The sequence below is a fragment of the Esox lucius genome, chromosome 19 (assembly GCF_011004845.1).
Source record: "Esox lucius isolate fEsoLuc1 chromosome 19, fEsoLuc1.pri, whole genome shotgun sequence".
Lineage (NCBI taxonomy): Eukaryota > Metazoa > Chordata > Actinopteri > Esociformes > Esocidae > Esox > Esox lucius.
The window spans coordinates 18,917,060-18,941,041 of NC_047587.1; the positions used below are offsets into that span (position 1 = coordinate 18,917,060).

Sequence of the window (23,982 nt, forward strand, 5' to 3'; positions counted from 1 at the left end):
GTGGAACACTTATTTTCTACCAAAATAAAACCCTTTCTGATTGTGATTTAGCTCTAAGTAAAAAAAAATACAATCTTGAGGATAAAATTTTCCTGACTTAACATTTTGCCGTGAGAATATTTAATCAATGCCTTTAGCCCTTTTTTCCGTTAGCTAGGTTGTGTCATGGTGAGACAATAATAAAAGGAAAGAAGTGATTTGAAAAGTCAAATATTAAGGTAAGTTCATAGCTCAGCTCTTTCAAACAAATCTCTTACTTATAGTCAATGTAATACATCTAAATAAAAAGAATTAAGATGTAACAACAAAAGAAAAGGCATGAACTGAATAACATTACAAAAACAGCAATTAATTAAGATACACTAGGGAAGGAGGAACTTAGGTACGGACAGTGCTCAGGAACACTGTTGATGGCAATAACAACAAAGAGGTGTCCATGCTCCAGATAAGAGAGAGGGCATTAGGCCAGGACGTCACAATACCTATTATGTACTGTGTTTTGATCTGAGATTATATTTCATACAACGACACATAGTCCAACTACTAACCACAGCCAGCAGAAAGATCAAGATTGACTTCACTGGTAATTTAATGTAGTCACCTGTTACCATTTTGGTGAGTTAATTATTTATTTCACACACCTGCCTCCTCATTTGCCTAAATTGACAAAGGAATTGGTAAATATTGACAGGGAAACAAACCATCAATTTATCTCAAATGTTTTAATAATAGCTTAAAATAGAATTTAATACAATTAAATTATCTTTGAAAGAGTGGCACACTGGGTAAGAAAACCAGCTTATGTTATGTACAGGCAAAAGGACTGAAGAATATAGCAAGGCAATAGGAAGTCAGTAGAATGGGCAGGGTGAAAAAGGGCTACTCCCATCCACCACTTTGATGTACAAAACCACAAATAATGCAGGGAGAGGCTTGCATAAGATGACACTGTGTAGAAACAGTGATCCTGATGTTCAGTCGCTAGTTGGTGGCATTGTCTCCTGTGAGATACATGTAGTGTGACCGCTGTATTAACCATACATGTAGTGTGACCGCTGTATTAACCATACATGTAGTGTGACCGCTGTATTAACCATACATGTAGTGTGACAGCTGTATTAACCATACATGTAGTGTGACAGCTGTATTAACCATACATGTAGTGTGACAGCTGTATTAACCATACATGTAGTGTGACAGCTGTATTAACCATACATGTAGTGTGACAGCTGTATTAACCATACATGTAGTGTGACAGCTGTATTAACCATACATGTAGTGTGACAGCTGTATTAACCATACATGTAGTGTGACAGCTGTATTAACCAGTGCATCATAGTTACGGACATTGGTGTGTATTTATATATATGTTTTTGTCATCAGAAATGAGTGTATAAATTGTATTTTGGAAATGAGTCCCATGATTTCGTAGGCTACTGGGATTCACAGTAGCATGCCAACATCCGAGGTCAGACTGGTTCTGCAGATAGAAAGCAAGGCAGTAGTCCATTTCTATTCTCTATGGTAGTTCCACAGTCGGGGTGTCTTTGCAAACACAATGTCTATATGTGCTGTACATAGATAATACATAGCCTACAGAATCTGTAATACCACTCTCAAGTCCAATTTATAGGCTCCAACATTGCTCCCACATGCATTTCCAGATGTAGCCCTAACGTATCCTGGCTGGCACAGGCACCACCAACAATGGCACTGCTACCAAAAGCAGATGCCGGCGCCATCTTTCAGTCCATCTTTGACACGGTGGACTGCTGTAAGCGGAAATGTGTGTCTGTGTGTTTTCAGTCTTTATTATGTGGTTATTTATGTATAGTAGCCAAACTGTGAATGTGCGGCTCATGAATGCCTGCTGTCTTGATTCTGGCCCTCAGCTGACTTCCCTGGAAAAACCCCTCAACTCCTATCCCGTCCCCTCCGACTGGCAGGACCTCAACCCCCCCTCCTGTGCCTGTGTACCCCAATAGTCACAGTGTGAGTGTCAGCCCCCAGTGTGTTCTCAGCCACACAGGTGTACAGACCCGCCTCCTGGACTGTCACCGCCGCTATCTCCAACGTCCCCTCTGGCAGGAGTCGGTAGATGGGGGAGGAGGTGGGGGTGGGGGTGAGGCCGGACCAAAGGACAGAGGCGTTTGGCGGCAGGGAGTGGTAAGACGAGGAGTTGGACATCTGTGCGGACGCCGGGGTGGGGCTTCGGCTGTGGTCGGACTGGCCCAGTGTTAGCCCGTTAGGAGTGACCCAGTATATGGTGGGCTTAGGTTCGGCCAGGGCACGGCAGTGCAAAGCCTGCTTCTCCCCTTCTCTCACCCCCACGTAGGTGGGGAGGATGCCAGGGGGGATGAGAGGAAGGCAGGAGGCAGACATCTCTGTGATCAATACCTCCTTCACCCTGCGAGCCCGCAGCTCTGGAGGCTCTGAGCACAGGGTGGCCTGAGGCTGGATAAACCTCACGGCCTGCAGGGTGTGCCTGTCTGTGTGGGTGTGCCTGTCTGTGTGGGTGTGCCTGTCTGTGTGGGTGTGCTCGTCAGCCACCCAGCGGAAAAGGCAATCACAGCGAAGGGGGTTAGAGTGCAGGCTGACCTCCCTAAGGCTGGGCAAGGACAGGACAGTATGTTGGTGCAGAGCACTCAGAGCATTGGAGTTCAGCATCAGGCTTTCCAGCTTGTCCAGGTGAAGGAAGGCCTCGGGGTGGATGTAAGACAGCCGGGGGTTGTTGGTTATCTCCAACTTGGTGAGCTCAGGTAGGTTCTCCATGGCTGCTCTCTCGATGGCCACCAGCTCCTCCATGTTGTTCAGACCCAGCTCTGTCAAGTGGACCAAGTCTTTGAAGTCCCCCGTCTGAACCAGACTCAGGCGGTTTTTGTTCAGATCCAGGAACTTGAGCCCTGGGAGCCTCCTCAGAGCCTGTGTAGGGACTCTGATCAGGAGGTTGTCATAGAAGGACAGGCTCTCCAGACTGTCCAGCCCCTCCAGTGCCTTTTCAGGCAGCCCTTTTATCCCCATGCCCCCTAACACCAGGCTGCGTAGAGAACCCAGAGCCTGGAAGCCACCATCAGGTAGGACCTCTACTGGGTTTCCCCCAAGCATTAGCACCTGGAGTTGGGGCAGGGCAGTGAACCAGCGTGGATCTATTGAAGTCAGGTGGTTGTTATTGAGGTGCAAGCGCAGCAAAGAGACCAGGCCAGAGAAGGCTCCAGGAGCCAGGTAGGATAGACGGTTGTGGCTGAGGAACAGCTCCTGCAGCGCCGGCAAGGAGCAGAAGGAGGCAGCGGGCAGGGCCCGGAGCTGGTTCTCCTCTAAGTGCAAGGAAAGTAGGGAGGGCAAGGAGGGAGCCTGGAGCTGGGTTAAGGTTAGGGTTCTTACACTACTGAAGCGGTTTTGAGACAGATCCAGCTCAGTGAGGTTGTAGAGTGTGTGTAACAGATGGGTCTCCAAGGTGGACAGCAGGTTACTCTGCAGGCGGAGTGTGTGTGTGTCTGGGGGGAGAAGGGAAGGCAGCTGGGTCAGGAATAGGTTGTTACAGTCCACAGTAGGTGCTTCATGAGACACTGACTGGGGGGAGAACCAGGGCTTGATCTGACACACACACCCTGCCGGACAGGAGACCTGCCATGCCAAGGGATGGACCACTAGAGCACTGGACATACACACACACACACACAGGATCAGCTGCTGCAGTACCATTGGCTCCCTCAGCATCCTCATAACAACAGTGCAGTCGATTCAGCGGCAGCAATTCAATAGAGTTGACTCTCGCTGTTGTTGCCAAGTTACAGCGCTGTATGTGTCTGCAGTTGCCAGGTTACGGTGCTGTGGGATTCTATAATGCTGTGGATTGTCCAGGTGACGTTCTCCGTGTTCAGAGAGTTGCTGTCACATTGTTGCGACAGGTGTAGTGGGTGTGGCTCTGTATACACTCAGGAGATTGGCTGTACATAGACAAAGGTAGAGAGAGAGAGAGTGTGAGAGAAACGGGGAGAGATAATTGATTGAGGACAGGTTTATATCACATTTGGACAGCCAGGGTTACCACAGGTTAAGTGAGAGAAGGATTTAAAAAATCCTTTTTTAAATCCTTTAAAAAAGGATTAAAAAATTTTTTTTACCTTTGGTTTTCAACACTCTATCAACCATTTTCTTTTTATCTGCAAACCTGCTCAGTAATTTATTTAATGTCATTAGATTAAATTTTTATGTCCATATTGTCTCTCATCTTTCCTGTTTAATGAAAATGTGTGCTTGAGTATGTATGTGTACTGATGACCACCAGTCACCACTTGGGGGCAGTGTTCACCAATAACGACAAGAAGTTTGAGATAAAACACAGAGATAAAAAGCTAGACTACTATACCATGTGTCACGGAGAGGCGAAACAGTAGGAGAGGAAATGAGGTAAGGTATGAGAGGAGAGGACATGAGGTATGATACAAAAATAAGAGGAGATGAGGTAGGGAAGAACAGAAGTAAAGGTGAATTGTGGTAAAAGAGGAGATGAAGTAATCTTAGTGAGAAGGAGAGGAGATAAGGAATGTTGGAGAGAAGGAGAGGAAATGAGGTAAAGTAGGAGAGAAGGAGAGGAAATGAGGTAAGGTATGGGAGAGGAGAGGACATGAGATAAGGTAGAAGAATAAAAGGAGATGAGGTAGAGAAGGACAGATGTAAAGGAGATGAGGTGTGGTAAAAGAGGAGATGAGGTAAGTTTATTGAGAAGGAGAGGAGATAAGGTAAGGTAGGAGAGAAGTAGAGAAGATGAGGTAAAGTAGGAGAGAAGGAGAGGAAATGAGGTAAAGTAGGAGCGAAGGTAGAAGAAATTAGATAAGGTATGAGTGAGGAGAGGAAATGAGGTAAGGTATGAGTGAGGAGAGGAAATGAGGTAAGGTAGAAGAATAAGAGGAGATGAGATAGGGAAGGATAGCAGTAAAGGGGATGCAGTGTGGTAAAAGAGGAAATGTGGTAAGTTTGGTGAGAAGGAGAGGAGATACTGTAAGGTAAGGTAGAAGGAGAGGAAATGAGGTAAAGTAGGAGAGGAAATGAGGTGAGGTATGCGAGGAGAGGAATCAAGGTATGCTAGGAGAGAAGGAAAATAGATGAGGTAAAGTAGGAAAGAAGGAGAGGAGATTTGACAAGATATTAGAGAAGGCAAGGTAGAATGGATAAGAGGTTGTCCTTTCTTTCTATGGACTGCAGTGGGATGGATGCAGAAATACTCTGCAGTGGAACTAAGCTATCTGTACTTACAGACAGCCAAGAAAGACAAACAGACGGTCAGACAGAGAGAGACATAGAGGAATAGGAAAGAAAAGAGAGCAAATAAACTGGAAATACAGGGATTGAGATTTAGGAAAGAGACAGGGTGCTAGATGCTAATCAATAGAAAGAAATATGCTTCACGCAGCTGCCACGATTGCATGAATACAGACACACCACACTCAGCTGTCTGAGCAGACATGAGAGGACACCACTGTGACACAGCACAGATGCAACTCTTTACAGCTCTGATCTTCTGTTTTTATCTCAATGGCTCTGTCTAACCCAAAGATGCATGTTATCGAACACACACATAACACACACAAGTAGTCCTTACCATTAGATGAGCACGGTTCACTGTGTGCATCTCTCCATCTCTATATCCTTACTTTTCAGTGGTATTCTTATTGTCCAGCTTGTTTTGTTCTCTCTGTCCTGGGCTAGCTCCACAATAAATCATCCTGTTTTATCTTTCTCTCTCCTTAAAATAGCAATATGTGCTCTTCTGTAGTTCTCTCTTGTTCAAGTATTCCTTCTCTCTCTGAGGCTGTGAAAAAGATGAATCTGACTGCTCTCTCCTCTCCCACACCCCTCGCTCTCTCTCTCAATCTCTCTTTCTGTCAGTAGCCAGTGCGCTTGAGCAGGAGAGACAAAGATGAATTAATCTGAAATGCTGTCCCTCTCTACTCTCCCTCTCTCCAAATATTAAAAAAGAATAAGGATTTGGTGCCTCAGAATTGCAGTCTTAGTGAGATGCCATTTGAAATTGATCATTGTTTTTTTTTAACTAATATTTTATAGTGCATAAAAATCTAAAGCCAAAAAGCTTTCAGGGAATCAGAATCTCATACATGCAGAGGAGGAATGCTGTTAGCTGTTTTATGAGTTATAATGCTGTGTACGGGTATATGAGCATGTTTATGCCCTAAGCCATTACTGTGCTCTGACAATTGAACGGAAAATACGTAATTTCCCAACCAAAAAGTCTGAAAAGTTATCTACCGTACAGTGTTCAACAAAAGTGTTTATGTCTGATAGGGCTACAAATCTATAATTATTAATAAATATAATGCTCACATATTATATGACAATGTTTAGTTTTGTCTTCATCATTTGATCTAGACCTAATCACATCCTAATGCACAATATGGATGGAGGGGCGGTAAGGATGCAAGAATGGATGGAAGCACTCTGAGGAGAGTTGTTGCCATTTCTGTTGGGCAGGAAGAGGGATTATGGAAACTGAGTGACTATTTCAGAAAAGCATGTCACAGACACACTCACGCGCCCTGCAGGCTAAAAGGCAGTGAGGATGAAGAATGACAGGTAGCATGATGAAAAGGATTTGAGCGAAGAGGTTGTCATGGCAACACTGGGACAGCATTGCTTTTATTTGAGTGACAAAACAATCACCGTTTCCTCTGTTTTTGATGGTATCTCTCTCTGGAAATGCTCTACGTTATCCCTTCTCTTTACACGTGCTCTCATTTTCTTTGTCCTCTCTTTTTCTTTGCTCTGTGCAGGCCTGCTTGCACTGAGTCATGGTTGTGAATCATATGCTCCGCATGTTGCAAAGTCAGATCCAAGGAATGATTCATGTGTCAGGGAAAAGCACTAAAACAAACATCTCTAGGGGACCGGGCCTGTGTAAGCAGACTGAATGTTCTGCAGTATCTTCCAGACAGTGCATCTCACATCAGCGATACAATTGATGTGATTTGACCGATACTGATGCCGTCTGATACTGCTGAATCATGATGTCTCTTCTCCCTGTGGCCTTTATCTCCATCACTCTCTCCTTTGTATCTGTGTTCCTGTCACTCCCTGCATTAAAATTCTGTCCACAACAGGTGTGTGCTGGATCGGGGGAGGCTCAAGGACTTATGAAACGCTCCCCACAGCACAGCTAAATGGTGTGTGTTGTAACGCTGCAGAGAGTGAGAACCTGCTGCCATGGCGACAGGTCCAGCAGTATCTAATAGCAACCGGTTGCTATGGAGTTTGCATTTAGAGACGAATTGGACAGTTTTTGTGCATGTGTGTGTCGTGGAGGGAGGCCAGAGGGAGGGGCTAATTTGGAATGTGGATGATTGACTGCTACATGTTGCTTAGCTGATTAGAAACCTATCTTTTCTGATTCTTTGCTCTGCTAACATATGTTCTGTTTGAAACCGTAACAAGTGTTCAGTTTTAAACCGTAATGTGCACGTTGTGTTTGCAACCCTAACACGTGTGTTGTGTTTTAAACCTTAACGTGCATTTTCTAACACCCTAGCGTCTGTTTGAAACCCTTGCAACAAAGGAACAGTGAAGCATAATTTCAGAATGTTCCAAATAGTCTTGAATGGTTTCGTTAATGCGGGTGTATTATGTTGGCTTTATTGTACCCTGATAATCATTGATACCAAAAATGTGCATGAAAGGCTATTTTATTAAGGCTTCATCACAGCTACTGCCTGCAGACTCGGGCCTGTCCATGTCAAGATGTCCTCCAAAGCAAATCCAATGTCGTTCTGGTTCTTAATTACACTGACGTTTAGGTTTCAATCCTTAAGCACCGGATGGTTGATTGAGCTTACTAGACCTAAAACAAGGAGTCAGTAGAATGCAAGAAGGCATTGCAACCATAATAAGAGTACTGTCTCCCCAAGCCCGGATGGTACTGACCAATTTCTGTTTGCAAAAGGTGATGTTTTTTCTAAACTAAATTAATTACACAAGTAACTATGTGCTGTGTTATTTTGAAAGTACGTTTAAAGCATATAGGGATTCTGGAGACTGAGCATAACCAGAACTAAGGAGGTCCTAATCAGGATTCTGTTTGCAACTGATCTGTAAAATGCAGTGGCCCTCACAAATATGTGGAGCAACTCACAAATATGCAGTGGCCCTCACAAATATGTAAGTCCAGTCACAAATGTAATTAGGGTGACCACATTTTCAAACCCCCAAACCGGGACCCTTAATTGTACCACACGTTAATGCACACACATGTATTCGCTTATGCATACACCACAGGCGATTTCATCATCATCGTGCATGCTTGTACAGTAGTTGGTGGAGCGGGGGAGGAGCGGGGGAGGAGTGGGGGAGGAGCGGGGGAGGAGTGGGGGAGGAGCGGGAGCTGGCCCCATTTGTTACTATATTCACTGTCCTGTGTGTTTTTCCGCTCCCTGGAGCTTTGATGAGAATTGTTGCTTTGCTATGCAGTCCTACACAGTTGTTTCTTTGGCTCCAACTCATATGTGGAAACATTATTATTATTTTAATTGTGGTGAAAACCGGGACAATTTGGTAGTGAATGTCGAAAATTGGGACATTTTAGTTTTTTACAGATTTTATCAGGGCCGGGACACCCAGTTTGAAACCGGGACAAGCCCGGGCAAACTGGGACAAGCCTGGGCAAACTGGGACAAGCCCGGGCAAACTGGGACGTCTGGTCACCATAAAGGTAATGCAAGTCACAAATCTGTAAAATGCAGGCGACAAATGCTGTAACATTCACTAGAAAATCATTCAACATTAAAAACGTTCATTTGCAAATCATCTTTTGTTTTTGTTTACAAATCATCCTTTGTTTTGGGATTTTGACATATGTTTGTGAAACTAGATGCATATATTCCTTGACAGTGATTTTTATTTGACAGTTGCATTATGTATTTGTGACTTGCTGCTTACAAGTAAAAAAAAAATTGTGTCTCCATGATGCTAACATGTCGCTCTCAGCCATCGCCAAAATTCTGCACTTTTCTTACCCATATTTTCTCACTTTCCCCTAACATAATATTGTTGGGGGATTTGAATATATATATGGATAATATCAATAATGCTTATAAAAGGGATTTTAAATCTTGCCTGGACAGTTTTGGATTGGGGCAACATATCAACTTTCCCACTCACTCCAAAGGTCATGTTTTGGACTTGAATGCTGCTCTGGTGTTACTCCAACTGGTTGTACTGCAGATGATCTTCCCATCTTTGATCACATGTTCATATCTTTTAATATTAATTTAACACTGTCCAAAATAAAACTGCCACGTGTCATCTCATTCCATAACATTGAGAACATTAACTTAAATGTCCTCTCTCGTGATATCGATTGCCTCCCCCGTATAAACTGTTTATACACCCCTGATGAACTGGTTTCTCACTACAATAATGGACTACATATTATTGTAAATTCTCTGGCCCCTTTAAAAACCCGGACTGTTTTCTATACCCATTCTGCCCCATGGTTTACATCTGAACTACGCCAGATCAAAGTAAAAGTTGTCGTTTAGAACACCTTTACAAGAAAACTGGACTCATTGTGCACAAAGAAATGTATTAGGACCACATTCTAAATTACAAGGACAATCTTTCTAAAGCCAAATCCACATATAATGCAGGTTTAATGAGTTCAGGTGAAGGAAACACCAGAGCCCTGTTCTCCATGGTAAACAAAATGTTACAACTCTGGTTCATGCAAACATTTTTGACAATAACCTCTATGAAAAATTTCAATCTGGCTTCCACCCCTGCCATAGCACTGAAAGAGCACTGGTAAAAATCACTAATGATCTTCTCATGGCAGCTGACTCTGGACTATTAACCATTCTCATCCTCCTTGATTTGAGTGCGGCCTTTGACACCATCTCTCATAACATCCTCCTTCACAGACCAGTCTCTGTTGATATAACTGACACACCTTTGGACTGGATCTCTCTGGCCGCACTCAACTCATCCAACTCAGAACATTCAAATCACATCCATCTCCTGTCATTACCGGTGTTCCCCAGGGCTCTGTCCTGGGGCCCCTTTTGTTTATCATCTATCTACTTCCTCTTGGTCGTATCTTTCGTAAATTCAATATCCATATCCATTGCTATGCGGATGACACCCAGCTATACCTGTCAACTAAACCTAACTCAACCCTCCCACCCACCTTCCTCTCTGATTGTTTAACAGAAATCAAATCCTGGTTTTCCTGCAACTTCCTCAAACTTAACAATGACAAAACTGAGATTCTCCTCATTGGCACCAAATCTACTCTGACAAAACATGACAGTTTCTCGCTTTCCATTGATAACTCCTCAGTTTCTCCCTCCCCTCAGGTTAAGAGTTTGGGTGTCATCTTCGACAGCACACTTTCATTTCAAGCTCACATTAATAATGTGACCCTGTCTGCATACTTCCATTAATGTAACATCAATCGTCTCCGTCCGTCTCTCACACCCACTAATACAGCCATTCTCGTTCACACATCCCGTTTCGATTACTGTAACTCTTCTCTTCGGTCTTCCTCTCAAACATATACAAAAACTTCAACTGGTTCAGAACTCTGCCGCTTGTATCATCACCAGAACATCTTCTATTAATCACATCACTCTTGTTCTTCAGCAGTTACATTGGATCCCTGTAAAATACTGCATTGATTTTAAGATTCTGCTCCTCAACTTCAAGACCAGTCACAACCTTGCTCCTCTGTACCTCACTGACCTCCTTCATATCAACATACCACCCGTACCCTCAGGTCTTTTTCTATTCACCTCACTGTACCTCCAGCCCATTTGACCACTGTGGGGTTTAGAGCCTTCAGCCGCTCTGCCCCTCGCCTCTGGAATTCTCTACCAGCAGACATCCGTAACATCAACTCGCTTTCCATTTTCAAAACCTGTCTGAAACCTCATCTCTTCACAATGGCATATCTAACAAGATCACTTTTCATCTGCTTATAGCAATGTTCATCATCACGATACTTTTAGCATTGTTCTGTTTGTTTTTATGTGTATTGTGATTTGTGTCTTGTATGGTGACCTTGAGTGCTTAGAAAGGCACCTTAAAATAAAATGTATTATTATTATTATTAACATCCACAATCATCTGTTACCATATCGGGCACATAATGATTAACATATATACATATCAACACCACAGTATTACTTTAACGTGATTTCACAAAGTAACACTGAAATGGATCGCTAGCTAGCTTACATCTAATTACAGAGAATAAAATACTCCTATATTACCTTCTTCAGCCACATAAAATATATATATTTCGTTTTAACAGTTTGCGATTCATGTATCTTCAAAACAATTCCTCATCTGAGACAAAAAAGAGGTTTGAAAGAGTGGCAGCTGAAGAATCTTCGTCCTGTAGCTCTGTAGCAACTGAAGAAGGGAACTCAGGAGGGAGCTCAAGACCCCCGCTCCCTATTGGATGGACTCCTGCACTTAAGTGAAAAAATTTAATATGTATCGGGTGTCGATGACTGTAAGTAACACATAAATTCCATATTTCTGACAATTGCCGTATTTCATAACTGGTGATCAGATTTCGATTTTTTTAATAATGGCAGTTGGCATGCATTAGATCTTTGTCTCAATACTCATTTTGCCCTAACATGATAGGCATGTCTGTTCAAGCACATTAGCAGGTAACAGTCCTTGAAGCTTTCTTTCTTTATGATTCAAAACTAAAATTAACAAGTACAAAGTTGCCATAGAAACAATTTTACAGCTTAAGATCACTCAAAATGTGTTGCTGTAGCTACAGAGCAGAAAAGGTCAAGTTATGTGAGAGTGGATTTGCTGTGCAACAGCATGGAGGTGGTGAGATTCCTGGGGTTCAAGCCTTGCCTCCCACTGGTCCTGCAGGGCCCAGGTAACCATCTTATCAGCCAATTACATGGAAACATTTTATTTGGATGAAAGGATACTTTTCAGAAATGTGTAATTTGATATTAGAAAATTACTATATATAGATGTGGCCAAATAATATTAAAACTCTGGTACAGTTTGCAGAATGAATTAAGTTTCCTTCACTTCTCTAATGGAAACAGATGCAATCACTCCAGTTCTTAAATCGTTGTAATCCCGCCCAACTGCTGATAGACACTGCCTCACAGTTAACTACAGTGAGGCAGGATAACCCCACTGTACGTCACTGAGAGACCAGGGTTTGAATCTTGCCAGCACGTAAGCCCAGGTGTCCACCATGGTGGGTGGTGCAGGTTTTGGCGGTGAGTACTCAAATACCTTGCCTTGTGACACTCTGGCGGTGGCTTGAGTGCCTGTGAGCTTAATCAAGTTTGAAAAATGCAGAGTGGATTTCTCTTTGCCTAGTCCCAGGACACTAGGTTAAAACTGTGCTCCAAGATACATTCATAATTACCTGATTTCATAAATGCCATTCAGATGTTCATGTTCCACTGTATGAGAATGAGATCTATTTAAGTACCAACACCGCATTATTGAACATTCCTGACATTTGACTGTAGACAGAGTGTTCTTATCTTTGAATGCCTAATTTATACATAGTGCATTTGTTTCAACCGTCTAGAAGACATTTTCTCACAAGGATTTAGGTTTGTTTTAATGGGGGTTTGCAAAGTTCACTTGCACTTTCTTGTCTTTCAGCAGTGGGGTTATCCTGGGCTTCTTACCATTTAACTCTTATTTGTATGCTGTGTGGCAGACAGTGTGTGGTAAAAAGGTCAGCTTGTATAGCTTTAGCAGTTGTGCAAGGTGCTTGGTCAACTGTTCAAACTAACGCTCAACAACAAGGAGAACAACCCTCTAACCTTATTTTGAATACTCTATACAAAAAAATCAAAATTAAGGTTTTGAGCCATTTTCTTGGTCCTGTGTAATTGTCCCCCAAATTAACATACCTATAAACCCCCAATTTAAAATCAACACCCAATTTTAGAGCAAGGATTTAAATAGTTTTAGCTGCACCTGAAGCCCATCACATGGGTTGTTGATTTTATCAAAGGATACCATCAGATGTATATCAAGGGATTTACATCCAGTGTCCATCTACAGGCATTGAGTGGGACCAGGGAGAGCCAGGTAGATTTATTTCAAGACATGGACCCTGAGTAGGAGTGGGAGGAGAGAGAGGCTGCTCTGGCTCAGTCACCCGCGGGCTCCACCACAACAGAGCCAGGGTATCATACTTCCCCCTTGTGGTTTTAAAGGGAAAGATCTGTATATGATGTAGAGCTCCAGAAAAAAATAAGAGATCACTGCACCTTTTTCTTTCCTTTCCAAAAAATTTGAAAAGGAAGGTTTTGAGTGAGGAACAGAAGGGTTAAAATTAAATCCATTGCAAATTGAATGCTTCTGTTCCTCACTCAAAACTCACCTTTTCAACTTTTTTGGAAAGGAAAGAAAAGGATGCAGTGGTCTCTTAATTTTTTCCGGAGCTGTAGACTCTTGGTTCAACTCACATTAACGTTTACCTTTTAGTAACTCCAATTGTTCGCTCCCTCAAAACTTGCGACATCTGTGGCATTGAGCTGTGTGATGGAACTGCTCATTTTAGAGTGGCCTTTTATTGTGGCCTGCTGTCTAATCAGCATCTTGATATGCCACACCTGTGAGGTGGATGGATTATCTCAGCAAAGGAGAAGTGCTCACAAACACAGATTTAGACAGAATTGTGAACAATATTTGAAAGAAATAGGCCTTTTGTGTACTTTGAGAAAGTCTTAGATCTTTGAGTTCAGCTCATGATAAATGGGGGCAAAAAAAAAAAGTGTTGCGTTTAATTGTGTTCAGTGTAGTAGTATGCATTCATCATTTATTTCAATTGTATTTAACAGTAAGTGGTACAATGCATTTTACATATATGTACACTACCGTTGAAAAGTCTGGGGTCACTTGAAAACATACATGAAATGAGTTTGACTATGAAATCTAGCTAAATGAATAGCAAATATAGTCATTGACAAGGTTAGAAATAGAAATAATAATTGTGTGAAGCTGTAATCTCAGTAGTCAGGAAACGTCTTTTCACTTGGTCATGGTGGGGTGTTGTGAGGATAGGGCTTGTTATCCAAGAGGATCACATCATACTCCCTGGCATACTTAAACTGTCTGTTTGAAATCTAAGTTTGCAGTCTCCAATGCATTTCTTGGCCACAGATACATGTAACCAGTAAGTAAAAAAAAAAAATTGAGAATGACTTGCCAGAAAATGAAGACAGATTTTCACTAGGCAGTTCATTCAGGTACTTGAATGTTTTGTTACTTCAACCACATCAAGTTGCGAATTAACACTTCAAAGACTAATAAACTTTTTTTTTTATTAAACTATGAACTGTACAAGAGCCTTTGATTAACGGTCTGTACATGTGCAGTTCGTCATCACACCTACAATCATGATTGGGGATGTCTTGCTTGGGACCACTTAGCATTTGTGCCTGTAGTTCTGATTATTCCCACCAAGTGGTGCAAAGATGCCACTCAACGAAGGCTTCTGGTCACTGGGCTATTTGGTGATGTAAATAATTGTCTGTGGTGGTGTGAGTGAACATGCATGTGTGTGTATTTATATACAAGTCCAGCTTGTACACGTTAACAAAAAGGAATTGCATAAACCATTTGCATTTTCAAGTGAAATGTCACAAAGACTTCTTAATACAGAATCCTTTCTCTCAATTCACACTTTCATCATAATTTACAGCCACTCCCTTCACAATAAAATGACTGTATTATCCAAGTGTTTATGTGTTAGTGTAGTGTCAATGAGCAAGATAACTGACCCATTGTAGTTAGTGCTTTGGAAGCCTCACAAGGTTACCCAGCCAGACACTCCTGTGGTCTGGTTACCAGACTTCACCTGAGCTTCTGTCTGCTCTGCATATATAACTGGGAGTAGGATAGGGCACAGGATATCCCTCTCAGATGTCTTTCTCTAGTGTAGGCTGCCACGTGTTTGTATAATATAGACCACCAAACCAATTTCCAATACCCAGTTAATTAATCACAGAAAAATGTCTGCTTATTTTCCTTCATCAGTTGCCATGCCTTTCATGAGTGTAGATCTCTGGCCACACAGATCTAAAAATACCCCTTGTCCCTGGATTACTGTAATCCAGTGTGTGTGTGTTCCAGTTCATTGACTGAGACAAGTCTAGGTTAACGATGTCCTTCTAGAGCCGTTCCCTGAAACCCCAGTGCAGTGTGTTTATTAAAAGCATGCTATAAGGTCCTGGAAGGACTGGTGGTGGTGGTGTGTGTGTGTGTGTGTGTGTGTGTGTGTGTGTGTGTGTATTTATACACAAGGAAAAGCTCTGAAGGGAGAAGCAGTATGTTACCTGTTCATTTTACTTCACATGATCACTTCCTCACTTCCTCACCTGCCCACCCCCCATCTTGGCAGGTTTCATATTTAGGTTTCCTAACAGTTGAGTGGGATATACAGCATGGATCCCTTCACTAATGCAATACAACAAAATGCATTTCACTTAACAAAACTTTATTAATCCCCTTGTGGCATTATCAGAGCAAAATAACACAACATCCACATGAGAGCCTATGAATCAGCATACTGACAAGCATTCATACAGTCCTCAGACAAGAATAACAAGTGTGGGACAGCATTAGTTATTTCACCTTCTGTGTACACAAAGGTGGTGGATGGTGGGATCAACTGACCCTTGCACCCTCCAAAACCCCTTTCCTTACTCTTCTGTCGCCTGTAGGTGGTGTGTGACAGTGCGTAGGGGCAGGTCTCAGCGTAACACCCCCCCCCCACAGACATTACACACGAAGCAAACACACACTTCCTACTTCCCTGTAAGCATCCTCAGGTGTCCCTCCAGGGTCGTGCTTTGGGATGCCGTACGTGCATGTGAATGTGTTCTGTGTGCGTCTACATCCCCGGTCAGTTGCTCCTCCTATACAGCTATGCTCCCCTCCATCACCATCACACCACCGCCGCCGCCAGCTGTCGGTGTGTCAGGAGCACAGCACACTGTCCCCTAGCTCAACCCACAACTACAATTAGAACCCAAAGCCACCAGTGACAGCATTTACCACCTGCTTAATCCTGCACTGTGTGGATATGAAAATGTGTCTATTTACAAGACAACGCAAAACCCCTCAGGTGCTTTGTGTGTGTGTGTGTGTGTGTGTGTGTGTATATGTTTGTGCAAGCGTACATATTTCTGTGTGTGTGAACCACCCTATTCCATGTTGAACCAGACTTACTTAATTGTTTGAAAGCTATTTAGTTCTGCACAATCTTAAAAAAAACCTTGTCAGCCCACTTTTCCTCCCAGCTCTCTGTTCTCCTGTCCTTCCCTGGCTCCCACCTGGGTCTTCCTCTATCACCCCACCCGCGGTGTCACAGAGTGGGAGCCGGTTGCATCATAAGCTGTGATGGCTGTGGCTAAACACTAAAGCCTGGGATTTACAGCAGGCCCTTCTGCTGTTGCAGTGACAACACACGCTCTAATCCATAGCACATCACTGTTACACTGCCCTAGACTAGTTCTATACTTCAGCCCTGGTCGTGTACTTCACCCCAGTCCTATACTTTAGCCACAACCCTACACTTCAGGCCCTGTCCTTATTTCAGCCCCAGCCCTATACATCAGCCCCAGCCCTATACATCAGCCCCAGCCCTATACATCAGCCCCAGTCCTTTACTTCAGCACCAGCCCTATATTTCAGGCTCAGTCTTATACTTCAGCACCAGTCCTATACTGACTCCCGAGTCTTATACTTCAGCACTAGTCCTGTACTGAAACTACAACCAAAACGCATTACCATGACTGAGGAAGCATTAAAAAAAAAAAAATCATTCAAATGGACTGATAAGTCGATGGAAGCAGATCTCTATAGTATGCACTTCTCTTTCCAGTGAAGTTGATGGTTAATGGAGTGTGTATGGATCTGTTACAACCCAGCATCTGAGTATGTGTTATCCACACACACACACGCGCACACACACACACACACACACACACACACACACACACACACACACTCCTCTGTCAAGTGTAAGGTTACTCTAAGTGTATTTCATAATCAGCTAATTGTAACCCAGACACCCCAGAGGCAGGGACACAACTACAGAACACTGGGAGGGGGGGGGGGTTGTTGGTTGGTTATAGAACCACAGTTTTGGTTATGTTCTTCCTGGTATCCATGTCACTGAGTGTTCTGAGACAGCAAGGTGCAGGGAGGATGAGTCCATTAAACATCACACTCACTTCCACACCTATCTCGCATACCTTTCCCTCTCTACCTCATTCAATCAACACTCAGTGACACGCATGACATGTATCAGGATAACCACAACTTGCCTTTTAACTCCACCAACATCAGGCCTGACGTTGGAGGGTTGCTGGGTGGATCTAGGTGGCTGTAAATCTCTCAGTCAGTTGTTGGCAAGTCTAGAACCACCGGCTCCAACTAGCCCACCAGTGTGAGTTCTACCATTGCCAAACACTGGGGAAGAGCAGGAGAACCAGGAACACATCTGTGGAGCACCTCACTTGGTTAGTTTGGTTTAAACACTTGAACATTCCGTTGATTGTTATTGGTCAGTAGGACTGCCAAAAAGTCATAAAGGAATTAAGGAATAATTACTCTAGAGAACCTCTAGTTCCTGGCTGCTGTGAAATTGCACTGCATGAGTCATAACACCTTTGTCCGAGGCTACAGCTCAGGTTAGTGTTCAGGAACTTTGTAACAGTACTTCCACCAGAGATATCAAAAAATATCAAACTGATCACCCCCTGCTGTCTTTCTCCCTGGAGTCTCTGTATCTCTGTCTGTAAAAAAGACAGAAAAGGAATGATTAAGTATTCATTAATCTTAAGATACATTGGTCCTGTCTCTGCTTTTTGAAATATATATATATATAGTGCGTATCCCTGCAACCACTGTCCACTTAGAAAAATCAACCCTAAAAGATGTGTTGAGTGTCTACCTCCTCCTATATTGGCACTACACATGATTGCTCAAACAGATATATACAGAAGCAAAAATGTGCTAGTGCCAAAATGGGCAAAGACGACAAGTGGAGACCATGCCTTACACGGCAGCACCAGCCTGAGGAAGACTAAGGCTGAATACATTAAAACAAATGTTTCTACACAACTGTGAAAACCCAAGTGTGGTCACAGACTTTAATCAGCACTAAAGTTTATGCAGTTGTTGTACATATTGGTTGTGTTTGAGAAGTTTAAAACAACAACAGCAGTTGAGTGCTGACTGATTGATCTACAAGTCACCTTGGATCATAAAGAGCTACTTGTTTTTATTTAATGATCCAGAATAACCATAGATTAGATTTTTACTGACACTAACTGGTGAAAACAGTTACCGTCCAACATAGCATAAATGAGCTACAAGATGGCACAGTTTTGTTCCTCACCAACTCTGCCATTGTCAAGAGGTCAGGAGTAAGTGTCAGTGATGGGTGTTTGATAAAGTGGTTCTTTCTCAACTCTGTTTATGGCCCTATGGTAATTCACTGATAGTGTGCCGCTACAGTGAATTCTACCAGTGCCATACACAGAACAGGAGTAATCAGCCCAGCACCAGGGGCATGCTAAACACTGCACAAGTAAAGGCTGTCTTTCAACACAGGTAGTTATTTCCTAGTTTCTGCAGTTATTCATTCACCATCACAGAACTGAATGGACTTGGATATGTGGAAGAATTAAGGTACAAAATAAACAGAGCTATTTCTTACCTATTCTAAATAGTCTTAGATCCACAAAAAGAGAGAATGGGGGGAGGGGAACTTTAGTAAGACTAAAGCACTCTAACCAACACCAGACCTTAAACCCGAAACACAGGGAGGAAATATGCGGCATTCTAAAACGTGTTCTAAGAAATAATTCTGCAGTATTAGCCATGAATTCAATACAGTTCAAATCAGCCAAGAATAGGCCACAATAAGAATGCATAAAATGGCACGAAATGAGACACGAAATTCTGACATGATTTTGACGTTTTCTAAGGCGCTGCGCCAGGTTTGAGTTTCTAATATCCATCATCTGCGACGCACACAAGTCCTGTTTTAATCAGCTCTGACCATCTGCGTGCAAGCTGTGCGGCACGGGCTTTCTGACCTTCTTCCCACTGTCCGTTTTGGTTCTCTCAGCCATACTCCCGTGTCCCTTCCACTGATTACAACAAAAACCCTTTCCGGGACACCGCGAGTGCCGTGCACTGCCCAGCTAGAGGATTGATTCCGGGTGTGTGGAATGTTGCTCTAAGTGATTTTTGAGATGCTTCAAATGGGTCCCAGAGCATTGGCTCGTCTTCCCGCTTCCGGGAGAAATCAATAGTGATAAGAGCAAAGTTGGATGAGAGGGCGATAGAAAGAACTGCCATTACGAGAGTTGAGTGAACGGAGGGTATGCCCATGAAATTGGATAGCAATGTCGTTCAGGCTACAGTCGATTATAGTTGTTTACTCGTAGGTTAGCCCTTGGGCCTCTATCGAATTTTAAATTGAAAAATCTCACATTAACATTATTTTAAGTATAAATCCAAACGGCTCACTTCAGTCTATTCATATCTAGTTGGCTATATGTTCATAAAATACCAAAATTAAACGAATAAATAGGTCTTACACAATTAATAAATTGGTCTTAAGCACCCCCTCCCGTGTCAATAGGAGTAGTGGATTTAACCTGTCTTCAGAATGCCCTCGATGCATGGGGATAATAGCATTTGTCTGTGATGATTACGCAGTTCAACCTACTCTCCTGGTAATTTAGGAACGATTTGGAAATACGAACCCAGGAACGAGGGCACTAAAGGGTTCACCATGAGTGTAGTTTAGGGTACAATTATTGACGTCTATGCACGACCTTGATTAAAAAAGATACATAGTTCTACTAATGTATAATGTATAAATAACGACCAATTGTATCAACTTGCACGAAAAAACAGTACAGTGCCATACCCTTCTAAAAACAACCACATGTTATTAATATATTTAGTAAACTACATTTTTCGACGTGATATATTACGCCTCAAGTTACAACTTACATTTTAAAACAGCTTTGAAAAGGGTCGTTAATCTTTGCATTACGCATCATGCTTCAGTCGTACTGTTCTATATTTTCAGCATTTGAAAAACACGTACAAAACAAACATTTCTAAACAAATGCTAATATTTATTATTTGTCTAGGCCTGCACTAATGAAAAATATGCCCGTTTTATTTTTTAAGATGTAGCGAGGTAGGCTATATGCATTACACGCTCCAGAGCACACAGAAATGACTTCACCAAAGTGAAACCAAACGAAATTCTGATATCGCACTAAGGCACACAAAAACCATACATTGTAAAAGGTCTATACAACTTTCTGTCGTTTCAATAACTGTTTTATCCCCGCCGTTACTCACCACTATCTCCCTCACTCACTCTCTCTCCCGAGGCGTAGCTCCATACCTGAACGAAGGTCACATCACCTAAATGACAGCATCCTTATCCTGACTTTGAAAAAGCGCACACACATCCTATCTCTACGCGCCGGCCTTCCAGTCACTCTGTCTCCCTCTCTCTCCAAGCGCTCTGTCTGTTTAGGCTGCGTGGCCAGGAATTTTCAGATCAAAAGGTAATTAATTGGTAAGCATCTTAACCCAGTGGAAAGGGAGTAATCCATGCTGCCCTCCTCCCTTCCCCCTGCTGCTCAACGTCTCGCGCAGTTTGACAGTTTCACGGACCTCTTTAACGCATGTTGCGCCCAACAGTCCTGTGTTCCCATTGACGAATAATTTGATTTGATGGTGTCAATCTTAAATAATTGTTGATAGTAGATGAAGTTGGCTAGGCTATTGCTTTCTGTTACGGTTATTAAATGTAAGCTATATAGGCCCTACGAAATGTACGATATAAACAACAATGTCATTCACATACACTTTTTATTAGGCGTTAAAACTTTAACACATGGTTTCAAAAACGTAACATAACATATTGCATATGTGACTGACGTCGCGCTGTTAAGCTTGTACCCTACCTCTACCTACACTGTCCGACTGCCTCATACCGGGCTCGAACCAGTCCACTACGGTTCTCAGTTCGCAAGTCACTTTCCTCCACTTCCCACTGCCACATTTCAAGCCAACTGACGCGTGAGTTCATCGCACAATCTTAACGCCTTTTGAATCCTCCAAATCCAAACTCCCTACACGGTGAGCTGTCCGGGTGGTATGTGCTCAACTGTCCAACTGGGGTCACCGACGTTATGCTGCGTAACGAGGCCCTCTTCTCTCGACCACCTCACACAGGTGGAACAAGTGGTCCTCGCGTCATCGCAACACACTGAACACACTTTACCGTTCTCACTGAATATTCAACGGTTAAAGCCATCCGAATGTACAGCTCTTTTGACGGCCTTATCCTCTACATTTCAAGCTAACTGTAATGCTAATTTACTCCGTTGAACATAGAGGCATTGTTGAGTGCACATTCAGTTTCTGCTTGTATAGCCTACTAAGGATTGAAAAACGCTCCTTAGATGGCGGATGTGCTGAACCCGTGAACAGTTCATACAGTAGTCCTACATTTACCTTCAGCAGATCCTGCACTGTGGCATTCAGCACGCGACACCCCCCATATATTGTAGACTTTACAAAAAGTGTAATCTTGGACCTGTAATAATTACAATTTAAATGGTGTGATCACCAGTTTACTCGAAGAGGCTTTCTAGCAACAGTGCAGTGTTTATTTCTTTTAACAAAGGTATTTCCTCTTTTATACAACCTGTGCCCTTCCTCGGGTGTGTCCTGGCAGTCTCTTCCTCCTCCATAACCATCCTCCCTCCCCACCCGAAGGGAAAATGGCACGCTGTCACTGAAAGGTCCCGCTCGAACCGTAGCCTGCTTTGGAGCTCAAATCTTCCACCATATATAGGTCTACAAATGAGCACCCCCATACTCTTGTCTTCTCCCATTCACCGGCTGTTGATAATTAGATATACAGACAGAGGCCTGGAGGAAAAATAAACCTTATCCTATCAGGTGATACTGGATGAGTTCGTCAGTGAGGATCGGTTTGGGTTTCAGACCTTTTATCGTACTGATGTCGCGCTGAAATCCATCCACTCGTACCTATTGTCTGAACCATACATTATGGAAAAGACGCAGCCGGCTGGTAACCTACATGCTCTAGCAACAGCCTGTTAAGCCAAACCCCTCATACCTGGACGCCAATAGGTCAGCGAAATTTCACTCCCCAAAAGTTTAAATTGGAGACTCCAAAGAACGAAGAAGAAAAGGATGTACATCAATATTTCAGGAATGCATTGTCATCAGTAGGCTAGCCTATGTATACGCCATATTATTTGTAGTCTACGGTTGTCAGCGTTCATCACCAAACTAAACTTTCTGTCTTTTCAATGTAATTTTATCGCGATTAACCACTGTGTAACTGGTGTGAATGGCTAGTCAGTTGTGGGCGCCGATAGGGTTAGTTCTTCCAGAAAAAACATCAAAGGGTAGTTTAAAGAAAAGTGTATACTTGTTACTCATATGAACCTTCCCGCTTAAAACTCTACCCCAAAAGGTTCTCTAATGGGCCATTTTAAAGGGTTATTGGAAGAACCTATTAGGGTTCCATCAGTTTCATTCACTTGAATAACCCTTTTTTTTAGTGTATACTGAACACAGTAAATCCTAAGAAATGTTTTACTCAAATATTTATTGTTAGTTTAATTCAAAGTTACTAAAATTTTATTAATGACTTAAAATGTTAATGTGACCCTGGCTTAACTGTTTGATGTTTAAAATGAAGATATTTCCAATATGCTCTACTGCAGGTTGATATTTTTTAATTGTTTTTCTTATCCTTAAATGTACACTACTGTTCAAAAGTTTGGGGTCACTTAGAAATGTCTTTTTATTTTTTTAAAGAAAAGCAAATCTTTTGTCAATTAAAATAATATTAAATTGATCGGTGTAGACATTGTTAATGTTGTAAATAACTATTGTAGCTGGAAAATGCAAATTTGTAATGGAATATCTAGGCCTACATAGGTGTACAGAGGCCTATTATCTGCAACCATCAGTCCTGTGTTCCAATGGCATGTTGTGTTTGCTAATTAAAGTTTATCATTTTAGAAGGCTAACTGATCATTAGAAAACCATTTTGCAATTATGTTAGCACTGCTGAAAACTGTTGTGCTGATTAAATAAGCAATACAACTGGCCTTATTTAGACTAGTTGAATATCTGGAGCATCAGCAATTGTGGGTTTGCCTGCAGACTCAAAATGGTCAGAAACAAAGAACTATCTTCTGAAACTCGTCAGTCAGTCAGCGCTTGAATGGACCAAATTTTCTCCTACAACAGGACAATGACCCAAAGCACAGCTCCAAACTATGCAAGAACTATTTAGGGAAGAAGCAGTCAGCTGGTATTCTGTCTATAATAGAGTGGCCAGTACAGTCACCAGATGTCAACCCTGTTGAGAAGTTGTGGGAGCAACTTGAGCATATGGTACATAAGAAGAGCCCGTCAAGCCAATCCAACTTGTGGGAGGTACTTCAGGATTCATGGGGTGAAATTTCTTCAAGTTACCTTCAACAAATTGACAACTAGAAACACCAAAGGTCTGCAAGGCTGTAATTGTTGCAAATGGAGGTTTCTTTGACGAAAGTTTGAAGGAAATTTGAAGGAAACCATTTTTATTTAAATTAAAAATCATTATTTCTAACTTTGTCAATGACTATATTTCATATTCCTTTGCATACCATTGACTTGCAGGTAGGGTTCAACAACTCTGGTACTGTTCCAGCTTTTCCATAAACACCACGATATGTGTGACAGTGCGAGTGCCAAGCGTACATAAAAATGTGGCCGTGGATAAAAGAAACAAAACTCAAACGGAGACTGTTTGACTCTTTATGTATATTAGACAAGATAGAGCAATACATGTACGCACTTTGCATTCCAAGGAACAAGAAACAATAATCC

At 42.4% G+C, this 23,982-nt stretch overlaps 1 protein-coding gene and 1 long non-coding RNA gene across 4 annotated transcripts; both read right to left on the reverse strand.

The window, feature by feature from the left end:
- Window positions 1–703: 703 nt before the first annotated feature.
- On the reverse strand, window positions 704–5,846 carry LOC105022157 (leucine-rich repeat neuronal protein 2). The gene is made up of 2 exons (XM_010890344.5): window positions 5,603–5,846; window positions 704–3,947 (listed from the first exon to the last, which is right to left on the reverse strand). Exon 2 carries the CDS (start codon window positions 3,721–3,723, stop codon window positions 1,951–1,953), a length of 1,773 nt encoding a protein of 590 aa, XP_010888646.2. The 5' UTR covers window positions 3,724–3,947; window positions 5,603–5,846; the 3' UTR covers window positions 704–1,950.
- A 7,971-nt stretch (window positions 5,847–13,817) lies between these two features.
- LOC109616938 lies at window positions 13,818–20,686 on the reverse strand. 3 transcript variants are annotated; one of them, XR_004574765.1, is made up of 3 exons: window positions 20,413–20,686; window positions 17,642–17,816; window positions 13,818–17,521 (listed from the first exon to the last, which is right to left on the reverse strand). It is a non-coding gene; the product is annotated as an uncharacterized LOC109616938 (long non-coding RNA). The 3 variants fall into 3 exon arrangements; XR_002198231.2 differs by having other exon boundaries at window positions 17,632–17,816; XR_004574764.1 differs by having other exon boundaries at window positions 13,818–17,816.
- Between the last annotated feature and the right edge of the window lie 3,296 nt (window positions 20,687–23,982).